Source organism: Sturnira hondurensis, unplaced genomic scaffold (genome assembly GCF_014824575.4).
Source record: "Sturnira hondurensis isolate 20B ecotype Veracruz unplaced genomic scaffold, ASM1482457v3 Scaffold0004136, whole genome shotgun sequence".
In the NCBI taxonomy this organism is placed as follows: domain Eukaryota; kingdom Metazoa; phylum Chordata; class Mammalia; order Chiroptera; family Phyllostomidae; genus Sturnira; species Sturnira hondurensis.
In genome coordinates, this window is record NW_028076767.1 from 20,699,681 (window position 1) to 20,721,607 (window position 21,927).

Consider the following 21,927-nt stretch of genomic DNA (forward strand, 5'->3'; position numbering starts at 1 on the left):
GAGCGCGGGGCCGGGCGCGGGCTCGGGGCCTCGGGCAGGGCGGGGGGCGGCGCCGGCCGCTGGGGAGTGGAGGTGGCGCTCGAGGATTCGCGCCTGGGGTCCGGCCGGGTCCCGGGGCCGGGGCGGGAGGCAGCGCCCAGGCCGCGGGCCCGGAGCCGATTCAGCACCGCGGACAGGGGCGGCGGGCGAGGGCGCCGCGGGAGGGTCGGAGCGGGGCGCTGGCGGTGGGGTGTGTGGCCTGCAGGACTGTGTGTGTGAGGGAAACCGAACAACGCCTCGGAGTAGGTAGTAAGCGCAGCCAGTCCGCTGTGGGTTGGGAGAAGAACCCGAGGATATTCAAGCTGGAGGAAAGGATGGGATAGGGGATGGGGGGCGAGGGGACGGGGAAGGACCGGATCGCCGTCTTCACCTCCGAAGCTGTCACGTGCAAGAAGGATAGACCGTGCTGTGCACGGTCCCACAGGGCAGAACTAGAGCCAACAGGGGTGGGGGTAGGCGTCGCAAAAAGGCAAATTTCGGCTCAATATAGGAAGAAGTTTGTAACAATCGGAGCTGCTCAACCAGCTTAGGAGGCGGTGAGCTGCTCATCACTGGCATGTGCGAGCAAAAGCTCCGAGAGAGGATTGGATGGTTACATGCACAACAACTGCATAGATACATGCATAATAATAACAGTAACGCCAACCACCCTTTACTGCGCACTCACTATGTGCCTGGTGCTGTGTTGTATGCGAATTCGTAGTATCTTATTTGATCTTCATAACGACTCTAGGAGATAGCTGTAATTATTATCCCCATTTTACATGCCCACCTGTCCTTCCTTCAGGGGGGATAGAGAACTTAAGTAACTTACCCAGTGTCCCAAAGCTAGTGAGTGATGGAGTTGGGATTCTCACCTATGCATGACATTATTCTATATCCCATGGGGGTGAGAGCAGTGGACTAGGTCATTTCTTTGGCCTATTCCAACCTGCAGGTCTGCAAATCTAGTGAGTGACGTTGGTTTGAGATGGTTGTTTGTTGCTGAAGAAAGCCAGAGTTAGTGCCTTAGGAAATCCTAAGAGATGGAGTGTGCTTGTTAAAGCAGGCAGTCTATTTGTTCAGAAGAATCTGCCAGAGTGGAGATTGAGCACAGAGCTCAGGGGGCCATAAACTCTGAAATGCTGTGCAAAATTGTGTTTGTGTGTGCAAATGTGTTTTTCTAGGAGAGAATCCATAGCTTTCTTCAGACTCTCAAAGAGGTACATGATGCAAAAAAAAATTGGGTTGGGTAGAAAGTCTCTTTAGCTCCATTTGGTAGTTGTCTTCCAGAGACCTTGTAATTGCTGGCTGACTTTTAGTTAAAACTTTCCATAGCCCATTTTTGTTTCCAACTTTATTAGATCTCAACATAATCTATTCGATCAGTTTACACCCTATAAAAAGGATTGCTCTAGTCTTCCTGAGTGCACAGGGTGAAGTGGAAAGACCCTGATTTGGGATTTAGGAGGCCTGGATCCTAATCTGACCTTGGCCCACAGAGGTTTCTATGACCTTGGGCCATTTCCTTGCTTTTTATAGGCATGGATTTTACCATCTTGAATAAGAAGGGAGAGGGGCAGATGATCTCTACTCTAAAACCTTTTTATGCCTATGATATTTCAAGCATTAAGAGGCTATTTGCTTGAATATGTCAGGATTTGGAGAGAAGATTATGTGTGTCCATTCCTTATCCTTGTTAGCTTTACAGGCTTTGATTGTTCCACCTCTCTTAGCCTTTGTCTTTGCACTAAGTTTTCCTCTTACGACACAGGCTTTCCCTAGAGCGGCTATATTCATCCTCCAGGTCATTTTGGTTGCCCTTTTCTAGTTATCCTTGGACCCTAACTTTCAATAGATGTAAACCTGACCGCTGTCCCCAGATGTGGGACCCTGTGGTCCTGCACAAAGGAAGGCCAATTTCCTCTTTGGTGTTCAGGGCCTCTCCTGCTTCTGCCTGTCCCTTTGTCAGTCTCCTGACCCCAAAGCATTAGGCCGCTGCCTTTAGGAAACAATCTAGCTCCTGGATCCCTTTCCTGGGTCAAAACTGATAGCCTGGAACACAACACCCACCACGTGGATGACTTGTATCAGAGCGCGTCCCCTTTCATTTCCCCACACTGACATTTATCTGCCATTCTGCATCTCACTCAATACCTTCCCTCCAGCTCCCACCCTCTCCTTTGACGAAGCGTTCCCCTATCTGAAAGAGCTCCATGTGATCTGCAGCCCTAAAATTTTCACTTTGCTCCACTTCTTCTGGATCACTTATAAAAAATTTAAATCAAACAAGTCCCGGCACAGTCTCCAGGGGCCCCCTGCACTCTTAATCTCCTTTCATTTAGAGAAGTGACCCTTTATTTCCATCCATTGTTCCCTATCTCTAAGTGAGTTCTCAGGCCGTGAGAAAAACACCACCCTGAATGCCGTAATGACTCCATTTTCAAGGCCTAATATTTTGTCCAAAACTTTCTGAAAGATGAATTATACCCACTTCTCTCAACATATTTGCACCTAATTATCCCTGTATTTGAGTATGAGTAGATCACATGGTTGAAACCTGATAGAAATAGTGTTTTTTAGCTAGCAGATAATGTTGCTTACTCCTCTTTGTCTTTTGTAGCTTCTGGAGTCTGACTCCACCCTACCTCTTCACTCGAGGGCTGCCTTTTCCACTGCACATTGGTACACACACTTCGTCTGGAAAGGCTTGACTCTCCTATATTGTAAGACAGTTACCCAGGGTTCTCTGGACATCGACCCATGAAGTTTATGTCTGTGCCTCCACCAATCCATCTGCAGCCTCTCCTTAAAGTTCCAGGACAAGCTCTGCTTCTCCAGCAGACTTTCCTTGACTTTTCTAGTCATTTATGTCTGTCTCCTCAGGGGAACACTTTGAGGAAGCCCTAGCCAGTTTGCCACTTAAGTTTTTTAAATACTTAAACATTACCTGGCCAGTGTGACTCACTTGGTTGGAGCATCGCCCCCGCAAACCGAAAGGTCGCAGGTTCAATTCCCAGTCAGGGCACATGCCTAGGTTGCATGTTTTTCCCTAATTGATGCACATAGTAGGGGTGAGTGCAAGAGGCAACCAATCCATGTTTCTCTCCCCCAGTCTCTCCCTTCCCCTCTATAAGCATGCCCTCAAGTGAGGAAGAAAAAAAATTAGCACTAGCTGGTGTGGCTCAGTGGATTGAGTGCCGACCTGTGAACCAAAGGGTCGCTGGTTTGTTTCCCAGTCAGAGCACATGCCTGGGTTGCAGGCCAGGTTCCCAGTAGGGGGCACATGAGAGGCAACCACACATTGATGTTTCTCTCCTCTTTCTTCCTCCCTTCCCCTTTCTTGAAAAGTAAATAAATAAAATCTTAAAAAGAAAAAGAAAAAGAAAAAAACATTATTGGCAGTAGGGGGAAGTTATAGTTCTTAGGCAGGAACTTCCCCAACCAAAATGTTTTATTTTTTTAGCTCTCACACAATCCCAGCTATCAATGCTCACTGTTAAGTACTCAAGCATTCAATGATTCTACTCTATCCTTGATACCAGAGAGTTGTGTGGATCTCAAATAGACTCTCCTGGGCATGCGACCTCCACATCCTTTCTAAAACCCTTCTTAGGGATAGGTCTTAATGTCTATCTGTCCTTCCTTCAGTGGAAACAGAGGTTACTCCTTTTAGTGGTGGTTCCACAATTTCACCCTTGAGTTCTTTCGTAACCATTACGTAGGTTGTCATCTAGTGACAGTGACATACAGTGAAGAGGAGCTCAGAGATGACCGTGACCTTAGAGACCACTAAGTAAGCGCACAGTAGTACTTAACATATACTTGGTGAATTGCCATTCGTGAATTGCCCAAGAACACCAAGCCTGGAGGTAGGTGACTCAGAACTAGAACTTCCCCTGGTTCCCTGACTTCTTAGTTGAAAGCATCTTTACTATCTTTGGCTTTGGGTTCTATGTCTCTTTCACTATCCAAAGATGAAGCCCCAATTTTTTTTTCATTCAGTCTGTTTTTTCCTTTGCTTTCTTGAGTCTTTCTTTTGTACTTTGCACATCAGGGAAGAGGGTTCCCACCGATTGGCTTCCTATGTTTGGTTTATTTAAAGCATCTCTTTCTCTTATTAGTTGAGTAGAATGCCCCCACAGATAGTTGTTTTGTTTTGTTTTGTTTTAATTTTTGGACCTCCTAGTTTCCCGTTTGATTCTGGGCAAGATCGGTGCAGGTAGAAAGAGATATGCCAATCAAAACAGGCCACATAAGTAACAGTGTGACACCTGGTCCAAGCACATAATGAATGCCTGCCTTCTAGACCAGTCTGAGGGGTCTGCTCCAGGCAGATAGAGGATGTTCTTTGGTTTGTATCTGTGGTCAAGGAAAGCTAGAGCCCTGAATGAGCCTGGGGGGAGGGCAGGCCTCTTAAGAAGCACTATCAGATTCCCAAGCCAAAATTTTATTTCAGTGTGATCGTGGCCTCCAGCATATCTTTATTGTTGTGAAAAAAAATTCTCACTCTTAGACAGTTCTTCCCTTTGCTTAACCTGAATAGAGTTGCTGTATTTTTTAAAGATTTTATTTATTTATTTTTAGACAGAGGGGAAGGGAGGGAGAAGGAGAGGGAGAGAAACATCGATGCGTGGTTCCCTCTCGCGTGCCCCCAGTATTTTTAATTCATTTTATCTTACTATTACTGTGGTTTTTCTTATTCTTATAGGGTGCTTTGCACATTCATGATCCTGGCAACAATGCCGTGAGGTAGATAGGAAAAACACTGTGCTCATTTTATAGAAGAGCAAACAGAGCCCTGGCTGGTGTGGCTCGGTGCACTGAGCATCAGCCTGTGCACCAAAAGGTCATGGGTTTGATTCCCAGTCAGGGCACATGCCTGGGTCACAGGCCGGGGCCCTGCCTGAGGGTGTGGGAGAGGCAACCAACTGAAGTGTCTCTTCCTCTCTCCCTCCCTCCCTTCCCCTCTCTCTAAAATAATAAAAATAATAATAATGATAACAATAATAATCTTTTTTTAAAAAGAAAAGAAGAGCAAATGGAGGCTCAGAGAGGTGATGTGACTAGTTTACATTTGCTCAGGACACATGTGTAATAAACAGTAAAGAGAAGCCCAGAACTAGATTTTCTGTCCTTGGTCTGAGCGCCTTCCCCACGACACTAAGCTGTCCTGTCCTGAGTGACTGTGACAGTGGCCTTTTAGCTAATCCTGTCCACGTTCAGGTATGTCCCACTCCAGACCTTGAAGGGGTGGTTCTAGAGCAAGTAAAAGTCAATGATAATTGTACCGAATATATTAATCTAAGGAAATACTTTGCCTTATGACATGGCATAATTTGAACTGAAAATGAGAGGAACTGAATTCTTAGCAGACTGCAGCCAGTGCCTCCCCATACCTACATGTGCCTGGCACATTCCAGACACTTGACGAACATTTTGAAATTAATTTCATTGTCTGTACCCACCACTCACTTCCCTGAATAGTGCTTGGTACGTTAAAAAAATCAGTCCCTTTGTGGATGCATAAATGAATGCATGCTAGAGGCATACACAAAGTCTGGAGCAACGCTGAAGAGGGAGGAGATGAGGTTCCCCGATGAGGTTCCCCGCTGAGGTTGGGGAAGTCAGGGAATATTTTAGGAAGAAGGTCGATATTGAAGATAAGCCTTTGAGGGAAGAAAAGGATGGAGAATGGGTGGGGGGGGCAGTCCAAAGAGAAGGAAAACCACGAACCAAGGCTCCACAAAAGCATGCGGCATGTTCAGTTACCAGCAAATAACGTGCTGGGCCTCGGGCGTCAAGTTACTCGCTATTTCCAGTAAGAGAGCGTGAGAAGGAGACACTGAAAAGGGAGGCTGAGAGCAGATTGGGAAGCTGGCTTTTTTCCAGAGGCTGAGGGGAGTCATTAAAGGTTTCTGAGCACAGGAGTGACCTGTTCAGAGCCATGTGGACAAGGCGGAGGGACTGGGGCCCATTCCGAAGCTGCTCGGGGGTGTTGGCTCCTGCCCAGGACGCCTTCAGCTTTCTCAGTGCAACGCAGGTCTGTGCACCTGTGTTAGGGACCGGTGAGCAGCTGAGAGCCGCCAATGCCAGCTCTGGCCCTCTCCAGCTGAGAGATGCAGGAGCAGATCATCTGCGTTCTCCGGACTTCAGGACTGATTCCACTTATGTCCTTTACCAGTTTTTCTTCATCATCACTCCGTGCATTCATTTTAAAAGCCAACTTTGAACTAGGCTTTAATGATAGGTAGGATAACAGCAAAACCATCTGTATAAAAGATAATATTTTCTCCGAGATCATGCCATATCGTTATAACAAAGTAGGCAGAGAGAAAGAAGGCATTGTTCTTAACAACCTCTCTTGGCAGTGATCATTTAAAAAGTCACTTCTATACCATAAACACTCGTGTGTGCTGTTCTCTGTGCCCCAAAACACAGGGCCAGGAAGACGGGAGGCATCCTCCACCCCCTTCCTCTCCTCACCCGCCTCAACAGAATTAATCGCCAAGCCCCAGCAACCCCACCTCCTGAACGGATTTTTCCCTGTGTCCACTGTTGTCACCTGCACTGCCTCCACCTTAGTCACAGCTTGTCTCCTCGGGACTTCAGAAACTTCCCACCTGATCAGCCCCTCTCTCTCCAGTCCCTGATCCTTCTTCAAACAGCAGCCAGAGTGACCTTTTAAAAATAAATCTATAGGGAATCAGTCCTATCTGAAGCAAATATGGCAAAAGCTAAGACTTAACAAAGCTGGTTGGTGGTTACCCAGTGCTTGTTTTATTATTTCATATGCTTTGGGATGCTTGCAATATTTAATTTAAAAAACTAAAAACAAACGGAAAGTCTCATCATGTTCCTCCCACCCTCCCCTTGCTTAACATCCCTTTTTGGACAAAGGCTGAACTGCAGTCACTGTGGTGCTGCTGCTTCCCTTTAGTTTGTCTTACGGACATGTTCCGAAGGCACGCAAAAGGAGAGTGGAGGGTACTATGAACCCCCATGTAGCCGGCACCCACCGGGCCAAGGCCCTGCGTCACTGGGTCCTGCCCACCTCCCCGGCTCCCTCTTATGCCACCGCTAGCCACCTGGCCTTCTCTCTCTTTTTCTAATACACAGGCTCCTTCCTTCCCACCTCGGGAATTCAATGAAAGAGGTTTTTTTCCGGGATGCTCATCATTCCATCTTTACCTCTTTCACACACAGGTCTCAGCTGAGATGTCGCCTCCTCAGGGAGGCCATCCCTGACATCACAGCCACAGCTCCTGTCATGCACTGTCACGGCAACTTTTCCTTTTCCTTCATGTCACTGTTTGCAAGGAAGCCGTCGCCTTTCCACGTCTGTCTGCCCCACCAGGCTGTGGGCTGTGTGAGGAAGAGTCCATGGGGGAGACAGGCGTGTAAACCACTATCTGTAATGTCACATGACACGCTGTTAGTGAGGGCTGCACGGAGTGCCACTGGGAGCACGGAGGAAGTCCATGGGACCCCGGGGAGCCCTCCCAGGTGGCGTGGCAACCGAGTTGCATTTTGTAGAATATTTAGTAGTTTATCAAGGAGAGGCCTTGATAAAGAATGCATGTGAGAAGAACATTCTAGAAGAGGGAATGAAAAAGATACAGAGGAGGGAACCTGCAGGATGTGTTCTTGCAACCCAAGAAGGTCTGCAGTGGAGTAGCAGGTCCTCGAGGTGGGCGATGACAGGGTCGGATGTAAGAACAGAAGACAAGGCTGGAAGGGGCATTGGCCTCAGACGGTGAAGCGTGTTGCGTGCCCATTAAGGAGCTTGGACTTTAAGAACGGTGGTGAGGGACCAGAAAGCCGGCTCCACACTGAATCCAATTCCGCTGAAATAATAGAACTTTATAGGATTGCTTAGAGGTTACCTAGTTCAGCCATCTGCCTGTTACAGCTGAGAAGCTAAGGCCTGACTGTGGTCTTTGTCTGCCCTCTTCCCTTTTCTAACTCATCCTGAAGTCAAGCCCCAGGGGGCAGAACACCGGCAGGTCTGCAGGGAGGCCCTGGGAAGGGCAGGGAGATGGCTGCTCCTCACTTCTCAGAGACTGCACGAGGGCATCGCCACCCCTGGCCTTGGGAGGAGGCCTCTCTAGGACTGGAAGACTCACACATCCCAGCGCTGACCCCAAACCCCAAAGTGCCACCTCCCTGGGCATGGCGGTTGTCTGGCTTGTGGTGGCCTCCTGGGAGTGGGCCAAGGACACTGTGCAGGACGCCAGGGGATTCCCGTCAGTGCACTTACCGCCCACTCAAGAGCTCGTGGCAGCCAAGAGGCAACACGGTGCCATTAAGGTGCTTGTCAGGAAACTAAGTTGGGATTTGTGGGCGATCCTGAAAGCCCTTTTTAGATTGGCTGTGAGTGAAAGGCAAGAAAGACACAGTTCTGGAGACAAACCAGAGCCAGTGTGGCGGGTGCAGTGTGACAGCGAGAACCCTCCCTAGGAGGCCGGGATGTCAGGCCCCATTTTCAGTCCCTCTACCAACTTGCTCTGTGACTTTGGAGAAGTCATTTCTCCCTCTCTGAGTCTTGTTTTTCTCTTCTGCAAAACAAGCATGTTAAATTAGATGCTCTTCAAGTACTGCTGACCAGTGTATTTTCTGGATACCTGAATGGTTAAGCCTTCAAATTTGAAGTGTTCAAAAACCGGCTCAGCAGCAAGGCTGGGCCCTCGGTTGTATGGGTGAAGGAGGAAGTCGGGTTCCGGTGGGACGGAGCCTGGGGCAAACGGACACAGCGATAGGGCTGATCTCTGAGGAGTCACCAAAGGTGGCCAATCTGTCACTGGCAAGTGTTGGAGCAAGAACACAGACCACAGCATTGGGGGCCTGCTTCCTATTCGCCAAGATCTGCTCAGCACCTCACAGGCATCCCTTAGTTTCCCATTGCTGCTGAAATGAATTATCACCGATTTAGTGGCTTTACAAAAAACACAGATGTATTATCTTACAGTTCTGGAGGTCAGAAGGTCAAGTGGGACTTAGGGGGCTTAACGCGTCGGCAGGGCAGCATTCCTCCTGGAGGCTCTGGAGAGCATTTGTACCGTCTCTTCCCCAGCTTCTAGAAGCCACTTCTAGAAGCCACCGAGTTCCTGGGTTTGCGGCCCCTTCCGGCAGTGGCAGCACCTGGCATCTGTTTCTGTTTTCGCATCCCCGACTCTGAGCCTCCCCGTCGTAAGAGCCTTGGCGATTACACTAAGATAACATAAGATTATCTCTCCCCCCGACGGTCCTTAACTTATATCTGCAGAGTCTCCTTTGCCATGGAAGGTAACATGTTCACAAGTTTCGGGGATTAGGATGTAGGCTTCCTGGAAGGACTATTAGTTTACCTACCACAGTGCGTCATCTCACTGAATCCTCCTTGCCAGCCTGCTTTTATTGTCCTCGATTGAACAGACAAAGAAAAAGAAGTTGGGTCATCGCTCAAGGACATTCAGCTGCAAAGAGCAAAGTTGGGCAGTAGAAGTTTGGGACTAGAGACTCAGTCTCTGGAGGAGACTGAGAATTGGGCCAGGAAGCCGAGAGGCTGAACACAGGTTAGGATCGAAGCCATCTCACCTTTGGACCTGAGTTTCCTGAGACCAGGAAACCGAGGCAAAAGCCCAGTTGTAAGGACTGAGCTAATGTGGCAACGGATGGGGTGGGATGACCTGGGCCCACTCCTGATGCTAGTATGCAACATTACTCAATGGAATCTCGGTGTTGGGGAACTGAGGGACCATTTGCTGAAGTTAGAACTAGCCAAGGACATGGTCAGGCGAAGGACCAAGGGCAAGAGCAGAGCCGAGGCACGGAGGGCAGGAGCTGGCTATTTTTAATAGAAGGCTTTTCTAAGCGGGTAACATACTTTCTGCCTTGGTAAATTAGAGGTGATATGTGTTTTTTTATCCTCACCTGAGGACATGATTATTGATTTTTAGAGAGAGGGGAAGGGACAGAGAAATAGTGGGAGAGAAACATTGATGTGAGAGAAACACCGATTGGCTGCCTCTTGTACGTGCCCCAGTCAGGGACCAAACCCACAAACTAGGCATGTGCCCTGACTGGGAATCAAACCTGGGACCTTAGGGCTAGGGTTAGGAACCACACTCAAACAATTGAGCCACACCGGCTAGGGTGAAGTGATACATTTCTTCATGGCACAGGGCCATTGCTCCCGAAGGTCCTTACTGCAGTGGCTCTCACACTTCAGGAGGTAACCTAGTCACCATCAGCAGAGTCCCAGTTCCCAACCAGAGAGTCTGACAGTAAATCTAGGTTCAGGTTTGGGAGTGTGCACTTTTAACAAGCTCCCCAGACGACGCAGCGCTGACAACCCACCACGCACAGAACTACACACGGAAACATATTCTCGGTGTTTGGAGCTACAGGACAGTGAGGTGTTAGAGTTGTTTGTCATCTATCAGGAAAATAATGGCCACTATTATTACTATCTTTTGCTGAGTCCTTAATGCCCCACATTATGTTACTTAATCTCCACAACCACTCCATGAGACACACGCTAATGACTTGATGAGGGTAAGGGGCGTAAGCGGTAGAGAGGCCAAATAATTTGCTACAGTTGTGGGACGAGTAAATGGAAGAATTAGCATTTAAACCCAGCACAGTTTGTCTCCAGAGTGTACGCTCTTAACCCTGACCTTAAACGTCCTCTTCTCTAGCCATCTCGCTCCTCACTGCTCTCCACACCCCTCACTATGCCTGCTCAGGCCACCTGCCCAAACCGGAAAACCAGCTCCACTCTGCGCCTTGTGCTGGGAGCCTATCGACTGAGTGCCTAGTGCTTTCTGTAGAGCAGAGTTTAGGGATGAAAGAGCCTTAGAGGCTATTCTAGGCAGCCCTGTATGGGAATCCCTTTATTGTAGTGGTTCTCAGTTTTGTCCATTTCAGGGCAACTTGCATCAATGTCTGGAGACATCTGGCATCTAGTGGGTAGAGGCCAAGGATGCTGCTAAATGTCCTACAGTGCACCCGACAGCTCCCCACCATAACAGAATGATTCTACTCAAAATGTCAATAGTGCCAAGGTTGAAAAGTCCTGTTCTATAGCAAGTTCTGCCCAGCAATCACTCGCCCTGAACACTTCAATTCGTTTTCATTCAATAATATGTACCTGTGACAGGCCCTGGGCTAGGCGTGGGCATACCATGGTGAAGAAAACTATGGGCCGTGCCCTCAGGCATTGTGTAGTCAGGAAGAAGAGACTCCAAGTTCAACACGTGGTTACAACCCTATGTGATAAGGAGGATGGAAAGCTGGGTTTCAGATCTGTCTGGGTTTGAATCCTGACACTTATGAATCTCTCTGGACTTCAGTTTCTCATCTGCAGTCTGGGGATCAGAATTCCTGCTTCGTGGGGCCATCGCATGCTAGGGCGCCTAGCACAATGTCAGGTATACAGTAGGTGTTCTAAGAATAGCAGCTATTAGCATTGCGATTCTGATCAGAACAGTTCTGTTAAAAAATTGTTTCTTACAGTGAGTCAAGAGCTATATCCTGTACTCTCCCTTGCTGGGCTGGTTTTGCACTCGGTGCCAACCGGAACAGAAGTCCCTCCATCACCCACAGCCGTTTGGCTTTTCGAAGACTGTCATGCTACCTGCAGCCCTCCCCTCTCCAGCCTGCAAACCCGTTGTCTTCTCTCGTAGGACGCGGTTCCTCGCTTTCCTGGCTGCCCCCCTCTTAATCGTGCTCTAGTCTGTCACTGTCCCTTTTCATGCACAGCCTCTAGGACTGGACTCGGACCTCCTGAACATTGTTGAGACGAAGGCCTTGTCCCTATGACATCACCACCCTAGACAGGACCTCGGTTGCCTAAACTCTTTGATCAAGTTCCTTCATTCTTTCTCCCTCTCATTCTAGCTTTGAAATTTGACCCTTTCCTGCCTGGTCCTTCTGAACAGAGGTCACCTCTGGCCTTTCTGATAACACCTCCTCCATTGCATTTCTGGAGGGATCCCGACCAGGATCCTGACTATCTTCCCACTCCTTTCCAGACCTTACAGCCTGGTCTGGGCTCACGCCCAACCCCCCAACTGGCGTGATGCCCCTGAGTGCCTCCAGGAGCCTGCTCACAGAATTTCAACCACTCCGTCTCTCCCCTCCCCGCACACCGGGCCCAAGTCTGCTTTCCAAGAGCAAACAGCCCACCACCCGTCGATCTGCCTCTTGCTCCCTCCGTTGCGGCTTCTAATCTTGCCACCACCTCTGCTGTCTGCCACTCCCTTCCCTCTTCAGGCCACATTTTTTTCCTCCTTGTTCTCTGCTCTCTCCTTTGCCTACCACTAATCCTGAAAGTCTCCGCTTGGCTCCTCAGGAACCAAAATCCCGCCTTCTGGCCAGCAGACCAATCGCACCGAGCTGTGTGAGCTCCACATCCTGGTGCAGCCCAGCTATTTTGGTCCCTGCGCTGCACTCTGAGATTTTTCTCACTTCCCTCTGGGTTTACACCTCTTTCCGCACTTAAAGGGTGACAGACATCTTCGAGTTGGTTAACTGAGCTGTAAAGGTCAGACTTCTGCGTGGCTGGTGATTGATGAATGGGTCCAGGTATAAAAAGAAGAAAGATAGGTCATTTTTCCTTTAGTGGATTTTATCTTTTTTTTTTTCCAGATGGGACAATGGAGCCTATTGCCTCATTAGGCAAGGAAGTCAAACCACAATAGATTGAATTTCAGCAAACGGTTTTTTCAGCCTCCGATAGACAACAGGAACTGTGCTTGGTGGTTTCATGTGTATGACTCATTAAACCTTCCCAGGTGAAATCCCTTCCTCATTACCCAGACAGTGCCTCCTAGATGAACAGTTCATTCATTCATTCATTCATTCGGTAATTGTTTATTGTGCCAGGCACTGTGCTACATACTATAGCAAATACAAAAATAAGTATGAAGCCTCTGCTCCTCAGGAACTTAATCTGCTGAGGAAAACACATCAGCCAGTAGGTGTGATGAGCTTCGGTAGCTGTGTTTGGGGCCGTAGAGAAGTTAGGCACTGCAGGAGTCAGCGGTGCCCACCAGCTCTGCCAGGGAGAGTTAAGGGAGGTTTACCAGACAGGATGACATCTCAGCTGGACCTGAAGGATGAGTTTGGTAACACACATACAGAGAATGGGCTCTGTAGGCAGCAGGAACAGCCTGGAAGTGTTGAAAGGGCAGGGAATGTTTTGGAATTGGTATGAGTGGAGCATGGAAGACTTGCTTCAACATCAGGGGTTTCTGCCCAGAGCAGTCAGAGAATTGCCCGGCTCACAGAGCAAGCCAGCCACGGGGGCAGAGTTCAGCAGCAGAGGTTGGAACTGCCTGGTGGCTAATCCACAGTCCTTGGCCCCCCACCCTCTCTCTCACACACAGACACATGTGTGCACACATGTATGCACAGGCACCAGGTCCTACCTCAACGCCCCGCTCCCTGGTTTAGGGCTGTCATTTGGCCGGCCCCTCCTACTTGTGCCCCCTTGGGCGTCTGCCCCTGAGCTCTGAGGACTGCCCCCAGTGAAACTGGGGGGGAAGCAGAACCCAGAGAAGGCTGATCCATTCCAGTGTTTGGTCCCGAGCCAGACATTTACCCAGGACCTGAGGGCTTAGACCCTAATCCCTGTGGCTGCTGAGAATGACTCTGTGACCTTCAAAATGGATCCCGGTTGGCTCTGGGATGCTCCTTGCTGGAGCATCCCAGGAAAGGAGCCAGGTGAGTCAGGCTGCCCTTTACTGAGGGCAGCTACTCTAATTTCCCTAAGCCTCGGAAGGCTGGAGCGGGTTTGTGCCAACACTGCCCTGTTCCCTCTCTCCTACCATCAGCAGCCACGGGGCAGGAGGGGAGAAGATTCTTCAATTCCATGCTAGTTTGGAGGTAGGCACTCAAAAAATACTCAGTTGGCTGCCTGGTTCGCCAGTGGTATCTGTCCAGAGAGCCCCAGCCATTTCCCAAATGCCATAATTCATCTCAGTTGAATTTTTTAGAGAGGAATTGGATTTATTTTAGATTTGTACCACACCTCTTTTGGGAAGGCTTGCGGCAGTTTACAGATTGAAGCAATGTTCTCAAGTAAGACTTGTAAGGATAAAACATAACTTGGTGGTCAGAAAAAAAAGAAAAAGTAATAGCTTCTTGAAAGCATTGACATGCTTAACACTTGAACTATAAACTGGGCTGAAAGATTCCTGGCAGAAAGGCCAAAAGGGAAAACCATTGGGATGCCCAATGTTCATTTTCTGAAACCAAAAACCATACAGAATCTCCTGTAGGGAAAAAATTCCCTTGAGCTAAAGTTTGACATAAGTGATTGAGTCTGGTCCTAGGGAAGATGGGTGACAGGGTGAACAGTACACAGCTCCAGTCAGCTGTAGTTTCTTCTTGTGCAGTGCCCCCAGCACTGTGTGAGAGGTCATGTCCATAGGTCACCTGAGAGCAAACAGACTTGACCTTGACAATGTACTACCATTCACAGGACCCACGAGGACTGGCTCTTGGTCCAGGGAAAATGTGGGAGGGCAAGATAACTAGATTTCAAAATGCATATAATCCAAAGAGATAACGAACACCTTTTGAGTGATTATGTCAGGTGTATTGGTTCTTTCATCTTCATAACCATCCTGTAGATGAGGGATTATCGTTTCCATTTTACAAGCAAGGAAACAGAAGCTCATTTTGCCCAGGATCACACAGCCGGCCAGTGGTGGAGTCAGGATTCGATCTCAGGGCTGCGTACCTCTTCACCATTGTACCACCCTGTTAACTCAACACAACGATCCTTTTTTTTAAAAAAAATGTTTTTAAATTTATTTTTAGAGAAAGGGGAAGGGAAGGAGAAAGAGAGGGAGAGATGTGTGAGAGAAACACCAGTGGGTTGCTTCTCACACGTGCCCAAACTGAGGACCGGCCTGCAACCCGGGCGTGTGCCCTGACCTGGAATCAAACCAGTGACCTTTTGCTTTGCAGGACAAGGCCCAGCCCACTGAGCTACATGGGTCAGGGCACAACCCAACAATTCTTAATTAAATTTCCGTAAAGAAAGAGAACATGATGTGACATTCTGGCTGTGAGGGGGGAAGAGACTTGATGCTTCAGTGATACAACGTAACCGGGACTGAGAAGTTGGAGCCCCTAGTGAATGGATGGGGAGCTTGTCAGCTGCCCCGTCATGTCCATTTCCAGATGCCTACTAGAGTGTTTTGGCTGGTCTTGGGCCACCATCAAGCCACAAATGATTCTCTGTAATTTGTCCACTTTGTGAACAGATTATCACACAGGGTGGGGCAAATGTAGGTTCACAGTTGTGACTGCAAAACACAGAGTTATTCTTGTGTTATTTCCCATGCGAACAACTGTAAAGCTACTTTTGCCGCACCCTGCCTATCATCTCTCTCCACTTCCTTCCTTTCCAACCCTCTCTACTCTTCGCCACACAGCCCTCCCCCAAAGTCCTAGCCATGTTAAATACTTCTCAGAATGTGCCATGCTCCCCTGCAGCTCCAGATAATTATACATTTATATACAACAAGACTTAGCTCAGATTCCATCTCCACCTGAAGGCCTCCCCCCAGGTCTCCTTTCTCTCCGTCTCCCATGTGGCTAAGACACTCCCTCTTTGTTCTTCTACAGAACCCTGCACACACCAGATTGTCAGCATTGTGTTTTCACGGTGGGTTTGTTTGGTGGGTCTGTGAGCTCCCTATTCATCTTTGTACCCCCAATGCCTTGTACAGTGCCTGGCAGGTAGTGAGTGCCCAGTAATGTTTGTCAAATAGACATAATGAACAGCTACCATTTGTCAGGCACTTCCTGAGCTCTAAATATATGAGGTCTGTCCAGAAAAAGTCCAGCCGTTGTTCATATAATGAGAACAGTTTGCACAACATCAATGTAGCCTGGCAGCCAAGGAGAGTGAACTGGAACGCACATGCATGAACAATGACCACCTCACTGTACTACTCAGTGGGGGAGGTAGACGCTGTTATGTGAACATGTGTACTGTGTGGCCGTCACATTCAAAATGATGGAGTAAAGCAACAAATCTGCACCAAATTTTACATTAAGCTGGAACATTCCTCTGCGGAAACTATCCGGATGATTCAGAAGGCTGCAGCTGTGGGCAACCAGTGATTGGCAGCTTCATCATGACAACATGCCCGCTCATGCATCACATCTCACACAGAGTTCTTTGGCGAAACATCAAATCACCCAGGTGACTCAGCCCCTCTACAGCCCATATTGGCACTCTGCAACTTCTGGCTTTTCCCGAAAATCAAATCACCTTTGAAAGGGAAGAGACCTCAGACCACCGATGAGATTCAGGAAAATATGACAGGGCAGCTGACGGCTATTGGGAGGCCTGTGTGAGGTCCCAAGGTACCTACTTTGAAGGGGACCAGATCATTGTCTTATGCACAGTGTTTCTTATATCTTGTATCTTCTTCAATAAATGCCTCTATTTTTCATATTATATGGCTGGATACCTTCTGGGCAGACCTTGTATAGAGATGAGTAAAAGCCAGACTCTTCCCCTGAGGAACTCGGAGTCTGATACATAATGATTAGAGCCCAATATTGTAAGATCTATATGGTCTATCATAGGGGATTTAGGGAGCACAGAAGAGGGAGGAAATAATTTAGTCTGGGGAGTGAGGGAAATCTTCCAGAAGTGTAATTTATGGGCTGAACCTTAAAATAACAAACGGTTTTTGCCAAACTCTAAAGCACTATCATACTATCAAGCTGGAGGGGAAATGTAGGAAGGCATGAAAGAGATTCAGTGCTCAGGTAACTGCACGAAGTACTGATACCCCATGCCACGGTCTGGAATGAAAAACTTGTTTTAAACATGAAATATGAAGGAGATAAGGTTGTTGCTCTGTTGTGGATATTTTAAGACTTTATTATTCTGAAGAGTTTGTTTTTAATTGTCTCCGATGGATTTTATCACAAAGCAGTAAAGACATTGGAGTTACCCTTGGTGAAACAAATAACTTATTTACAGTTTCTGGTTTGCCTCCTTCCAAAAATGATTTGATTTGACTTGGAATAACAGACACATCCACAATTACACTGTTCATACAGGAACAAGCAACAGAACCAGTAGACAGGAAGGGAATGAGACGGTTTCCTACATTCTCTTTCCCTCCGGAGCTCGCCCGGCATCAGGACAATCCTCCGCGCATGAGCACAGGCTCTGCCTAGGAAGCTCCTATAAATGCTGCTTATGGATTCAGTGACTACACGGCCGTTTTCCTCACTTTCCAATTGATGCCACAGATATTTTCTGGCGATCTGGTTTCTTCAGGTTTCCATCCCCTCATGCTCTTTGGTGGAAATCACTGTCTTTACTTTGCTGCCCTTCAGATTCAAAACTTGTTTGAGCACCACCATCCATGCTACTTTCAGACTTCCTTGCCCTTTTCAAGTTTTTCCTCCTTTTTATTTTTTAATGACTCCATGCATAAAACTTAGCGAAAAGAACAACAAAAAAATAAGTTCCCCATGATACTATGACAAAGGACATTTATTATTTTTATGCAAAAAAATTTTTGACATCATTTCAGACTTTCAGAAAAGTTTTCAAGAATAGGACAAAGAATTCACTTGACTCCCGAACTATTAACATTTTACTACATGTTTCCTCTGTCTCTATTTTTTTCATGAGTCTTATTTTTTTTAAAAAGTTGCAATAAAATATATTTAAAAAATAAATTTAAAAAAACAAACAAACAAAAAAAAGTTGCCGACATCATACACCCTTACTTAAACCTAACTGCTTCAGTGTGTACTTCTTAAAAACAAGAAATTATCTTATATGATCATGCTATTATTTTTAATGTGTGCCCTTATAGGCTTTTCTATACATATATTTATGTATTGACATTTAATTAAATAATACATTATTGTATTTATTTTTATAATAGCTTGATTTTCTGGAGGGATTAGCAATAAAGGTTGTATATAATCTCATGCCAATAAGTATTCTACAGCATGAGTCTTCATCAGACTCTGATTATAGACACAGGTCTCTGGAAAGCACATTTTAACAGGCCATTTTATTTCTGTGAATGAACTGTTCGTATGCTCTTGCATGTCTAGTCATATGTCAGGGGAAACCACTGAATAAATGAGCCAAGAGTGAGGGTAAGTAGGGAGCCCTGAATGCAAATTTCAGCTCAATTCTGTAGTCAGTAGAGACCCGGTGAAAGCTTTATAGCAGGAGAGGAAGCCAACAAGAGCGTGTTTGCTGGAGATAGATGTGACGTGTCTGCAGTGGGGAGTGGCGGAGAAAGAACCAGAGCATGAGGCCACGAGCCCCTTGGGTAGAATGGTCGCAGGTATTCAAGGGCAGCTCTCTGCCAGGTGGAACAGCGCCGTCTCCAGCATAATGCCTCCTCTCTCCCGTGTCTTTCAGAACTGGTTGAAGTCATATGGCTACTTGCTTCCCTACGACTCACGGGCCTCTGCGTTGCACTCAGGGAAGGCCTTGCAGTCAGCGGTCTCCACCATGCAGCAGTTTTACGGGATCCCAGTCACCGGTGTGTTGGATCAGACAACAATCGAGTAAGATTCGCACAGCGCATTGTACCTCTGAACTTTCCGGACTTAACGCTTGGGCTCACACTCGCCATGGCCTCCTGTGCACATCACGTCCATCCTATTTTTCTATCTTTTACTCTGCACTGTCATCCCGGGAAACAAAACCCCAAGGTGTCTTTTCCTATGTGAGCTGCTGACGTGCTCTGCCACAGACTTGCTGTGCGACCTTGGACAAGTCACTTAACCCTTCGGGGCCTCAGTTTCCTGATCAGCACAGTGAGGGGTTTGGTTATAGATGATCTTAAATCTCCTCTGACTTGTGCTTCTAAAGCTTGCAGTTCTGTGAGTCCCACCTCGGGCATTCCCTGAGATGTGCACTTCATGCGGAGAACCCTTGGGTGGCAGGTCGACAAGTCTCAACTCCCTGTTTCCATTTCCCGAACACCTGCTGAGCGCCTGTGCAGACCACGCACGGTGCCTGAGCCTCCAATCCCTGCCCTCCACAGGCTCACCATTTAGTGAAGGATACAGTCCTCGGGCTACATCGATCCAGGACTCGGAAGGAAACACTGAGTTTCAGGGCGACACCTAGGAAGTCGTAACAAATCAGCCTGAGGATGGCTGGGCGCACTCAGCAGGAGTATGAGGAGGAGGAGAGGGCTGGGAGGGAGCCCCCCAGAGCGAGCTGAGAGGCAGCAGGCGGGGACATCTGAGAAGCCTGGGGCTTCGATGTCATGGCAGTGAGAATGGGAATGGCCACCGGGCTCAGCTGCTGCCGAGTGGTCAAACAGGGAGCCGAAAGGTGTCCGCTGAGTTTAGAAACAAAGAGGCCATTGTGCACCCCGAGAATGGTGGAGACGAGATTAGCAGTGGGGAGATAGCGGTGGGGAGAAGGGGAGGTGAGGAGTAGAGATGGCGAGTGTGGGAGAAATGTTCGAGAAGCTTAACAGAGAAAGGAAAGGGGAAGGGGTGGTGGTTAGAGAGGAATGAATTTTGTTTGTGTAAGTTTGGAGAGACTGAGCATGCTTAAGTTTGTTTAAGAAATGGTCATGCAAGTTATTAAAGCTGTTTAATGAAACCCTGAGAAAGACCTGGAGTGGGTCTCCTAAGGAGGTGGTGAGGGGTGGGGTCCCGAGCTCTGGTGGAGGAGAGAGCAGGGCTGGGTGAGGGTGCAAGGAAGCTGGTGGGTGGGGAGCAGGATCAGCTCCCACCCCCAACCCCCGTGGGTGAGTCACTCCTGGGGAGAATCAATCACTCTGGCCTTGAGCTTGTTCATTTACCAAGGGGAGTGTTAAATTATGCTTCTCAAATTCTAGTTTCCATTATTCTGAGCGTCTAAGCATTCCCAATTTGGTGAGTGTGGGGTTTCATGATCCGAAAATTCTGTCCCAACATTTCCTATCCCTGGGATTCTCTGACACAACGCGTTAGGTCGCTCCTATGACGCTGGGAGTACAGCGGCCTCCTTGGCCCCGCGGCCTCACGAGTGAGCTGGGCAGAGTGGTGGCCGCCTGTCAAAGCGGGGCTTGTTCTGAGGGTTCTGTGCAGATCTCGTGGCAGTGCATCCTGGGGCAGGAGCACTGGTGTCGCTGCGGAGGCACCACCTGGCCTTGGGTTTTACTCTGTTCCAGAAAGCCCCAGGCCTGCTGGACAAGGTTCAGAGTGTGGCAGGTGGACCCAAGAGGAGGAGGCAGAGGGAGTGATGATCTGAGGAAGGTGGAAGGCGTTTCCACTTGCAGTTCTGCACCCAGCTCTTTGCAGGACGGCTGGGAACGCTGATTTGGAAGCACGGAAAGGAAAAAGGCACTCACACTTAACACAAGATTTGAGTTGCAGAGGATGTTGGGGTAGATTCCCTGTTGCAGAGAAGGTGCCTGGTTCTCCTCCTAGGGACTGTCAGGGAAAGGAAGCTAGATTAGCCATTCAAGGTACTACTTTTGAGTGCCTGCCTTGGGAAATGCCACACATCATTCATTCATTCATTCATTCACTCAACAAACAGTTCCTCTAGCCCCACCTTGTGCTAAGCATGGGGAATAATAGTTCATTTATTCATCCAACTGAGTTCCAGCCCCTCCTCACTGTTTGCTGTATTTTACAAGTTACTCAATTCATCTGTGTTTCTTTTCTCTTATCTATAAAGTGAAGAACAAATAATTTCTGGTTATCTTACAAAGTTTAATGAATACATCACACCCATCCTATTTTTCTACATTTCACTCTGCACTGTCATCCCAGGAAGCAAAACCCCAAGGTGTCTGGTTCTCTGTTTTGAGAACCAGAAAAAAATTTTTTTAATGTGAACACTGTGAAAATTATCAATGTTTATTCGAATGCATGGTGTTGTTATTATTGCTTGTTATTACTGATTTCTGAGTTTAGGGCACTGTAGGTGATGTGGAGCATACAGAAATGAGTAAGGCCTGGTTAAGTCCCTCCAGGGGCTTTTAATATTTGGTTAAAATATTCTCCGTCTCTTCTCTATATTGCCAGTGGCAACTGCTTTCAACAACTGCAAATGAGGTCAGACTGTTTTCCCTTCCAGCAATCCCAAGCTATAGTTTAGTGAGTTATTCGTTATGCCAGCAGGGACTCAAATTCAAGGGAGGCCTGGGCCCCAATCAGCCATGATCTTTTAAATCTCCTGCCCTGCCCCTGTTTTTGTACACCCAGTGATGTCCCTGGCCCACTGTTCGCTGATACAGTAAACAGTTACCAGGATTTACTTTAGTCCCAGGCACTGGGTGAGTTTCGGGGACACAGTGATGAATATGATACAGTTCCTGTCCTCAAAGAACTTCCCATTTAATAGAGTGAACAGGCTAATAAATTTAAAAAGACAATACGGCATAGTAAGTTACACTCTGTGAACTACAGTTGTTTGGCCACTTTTTTTAAAGATCCTATTTATTCGTTTTTAGAGAGAGAGGTGGGAGGGAGAATGAGAGGGAGAAAAACATTCATGTGTGAGAGAAACAGGGGCCAACTGGGGACCTGGCCGGCAATGCGGGCATGCGCCCTGACTGGGAATCCAACCAATGACATTTCAGTTCACAGGCCAACTCTCAATCCACTGAGCCACGCCAGCCAGAGCTATCCACTTTTTTTTTAATCCTCACCCAACGACAGGTTTATTGATTTTTAGAGAGGGGAAGGGAGAGGGAAAAAAAGAGGGAGAAAAACATCAATGTTTTTGATGAGAAAGAGAGAAACATCAATTGCTTGCCTCTTCTACACACCCCAATCCCAGACCAAACCTGCAACCCAGGCATGCATCCTGACCGGGAATCACACCCCCGACATTTTGGTTTACGAGACGATGCTCCAACCCGCTGAGCACAGCAGCCAGGGAAGCCACTTGTTGAACACTTACAG

The 21,927-nt window shown here is 47.8% G+C and overlaps 2 protein-coding genes across 5 annotated transcripts in view; one reads left to right on the forward strand and one right to left on the reverse strand.

Annotated features, from left to right (window-relative positions):
* The window catches only part of MMP24OS (MMP24 opposite strand), an 85,203-nt gene that overhangs the window by 42,136 nt on the left and 21,140 nt on the right, over positions 1 to 21,927 (reverse strand). For 2 of the 4 annotated variants that reach the window (XR_005066116.1, XR_005066114.1), the window contains one exon: positions 17,747 to 20,445. The exons of the other annotated variants lie outside the window; for them this stretch is intronic. The gene's annotated coding sequence lies outside the window, so the exon portion shown is untranslated. Of the gene's footprint in view, positions 1 to 17,746; positions 20,446 to 21,927 lie in introns of those variants that run through there. 4 annotated transcript variants of the gene reach the window in all.
* The window catches only part of MMP24 (matrix metallopeptidase 24), a 41,869-nt gene that overhangs the window by 78 nt on the left and 19,864 nt on the right, over positions 1 to 21,927 (forward strand). Inside the window, exon 2 of the mRNA XM_037043928.1 lies at positions 18,428 to 18,576. Coding sequence (XP_036899823.1) covers positions 18,521 to 18,576 — 56 coding nt within the window. The 5' untranslated portion in view covers positions 18,428 to 18,520. The remainder of the gene's footprint in view (positions 1 to 18,427; positions 18,577 to 21,927) is intronic.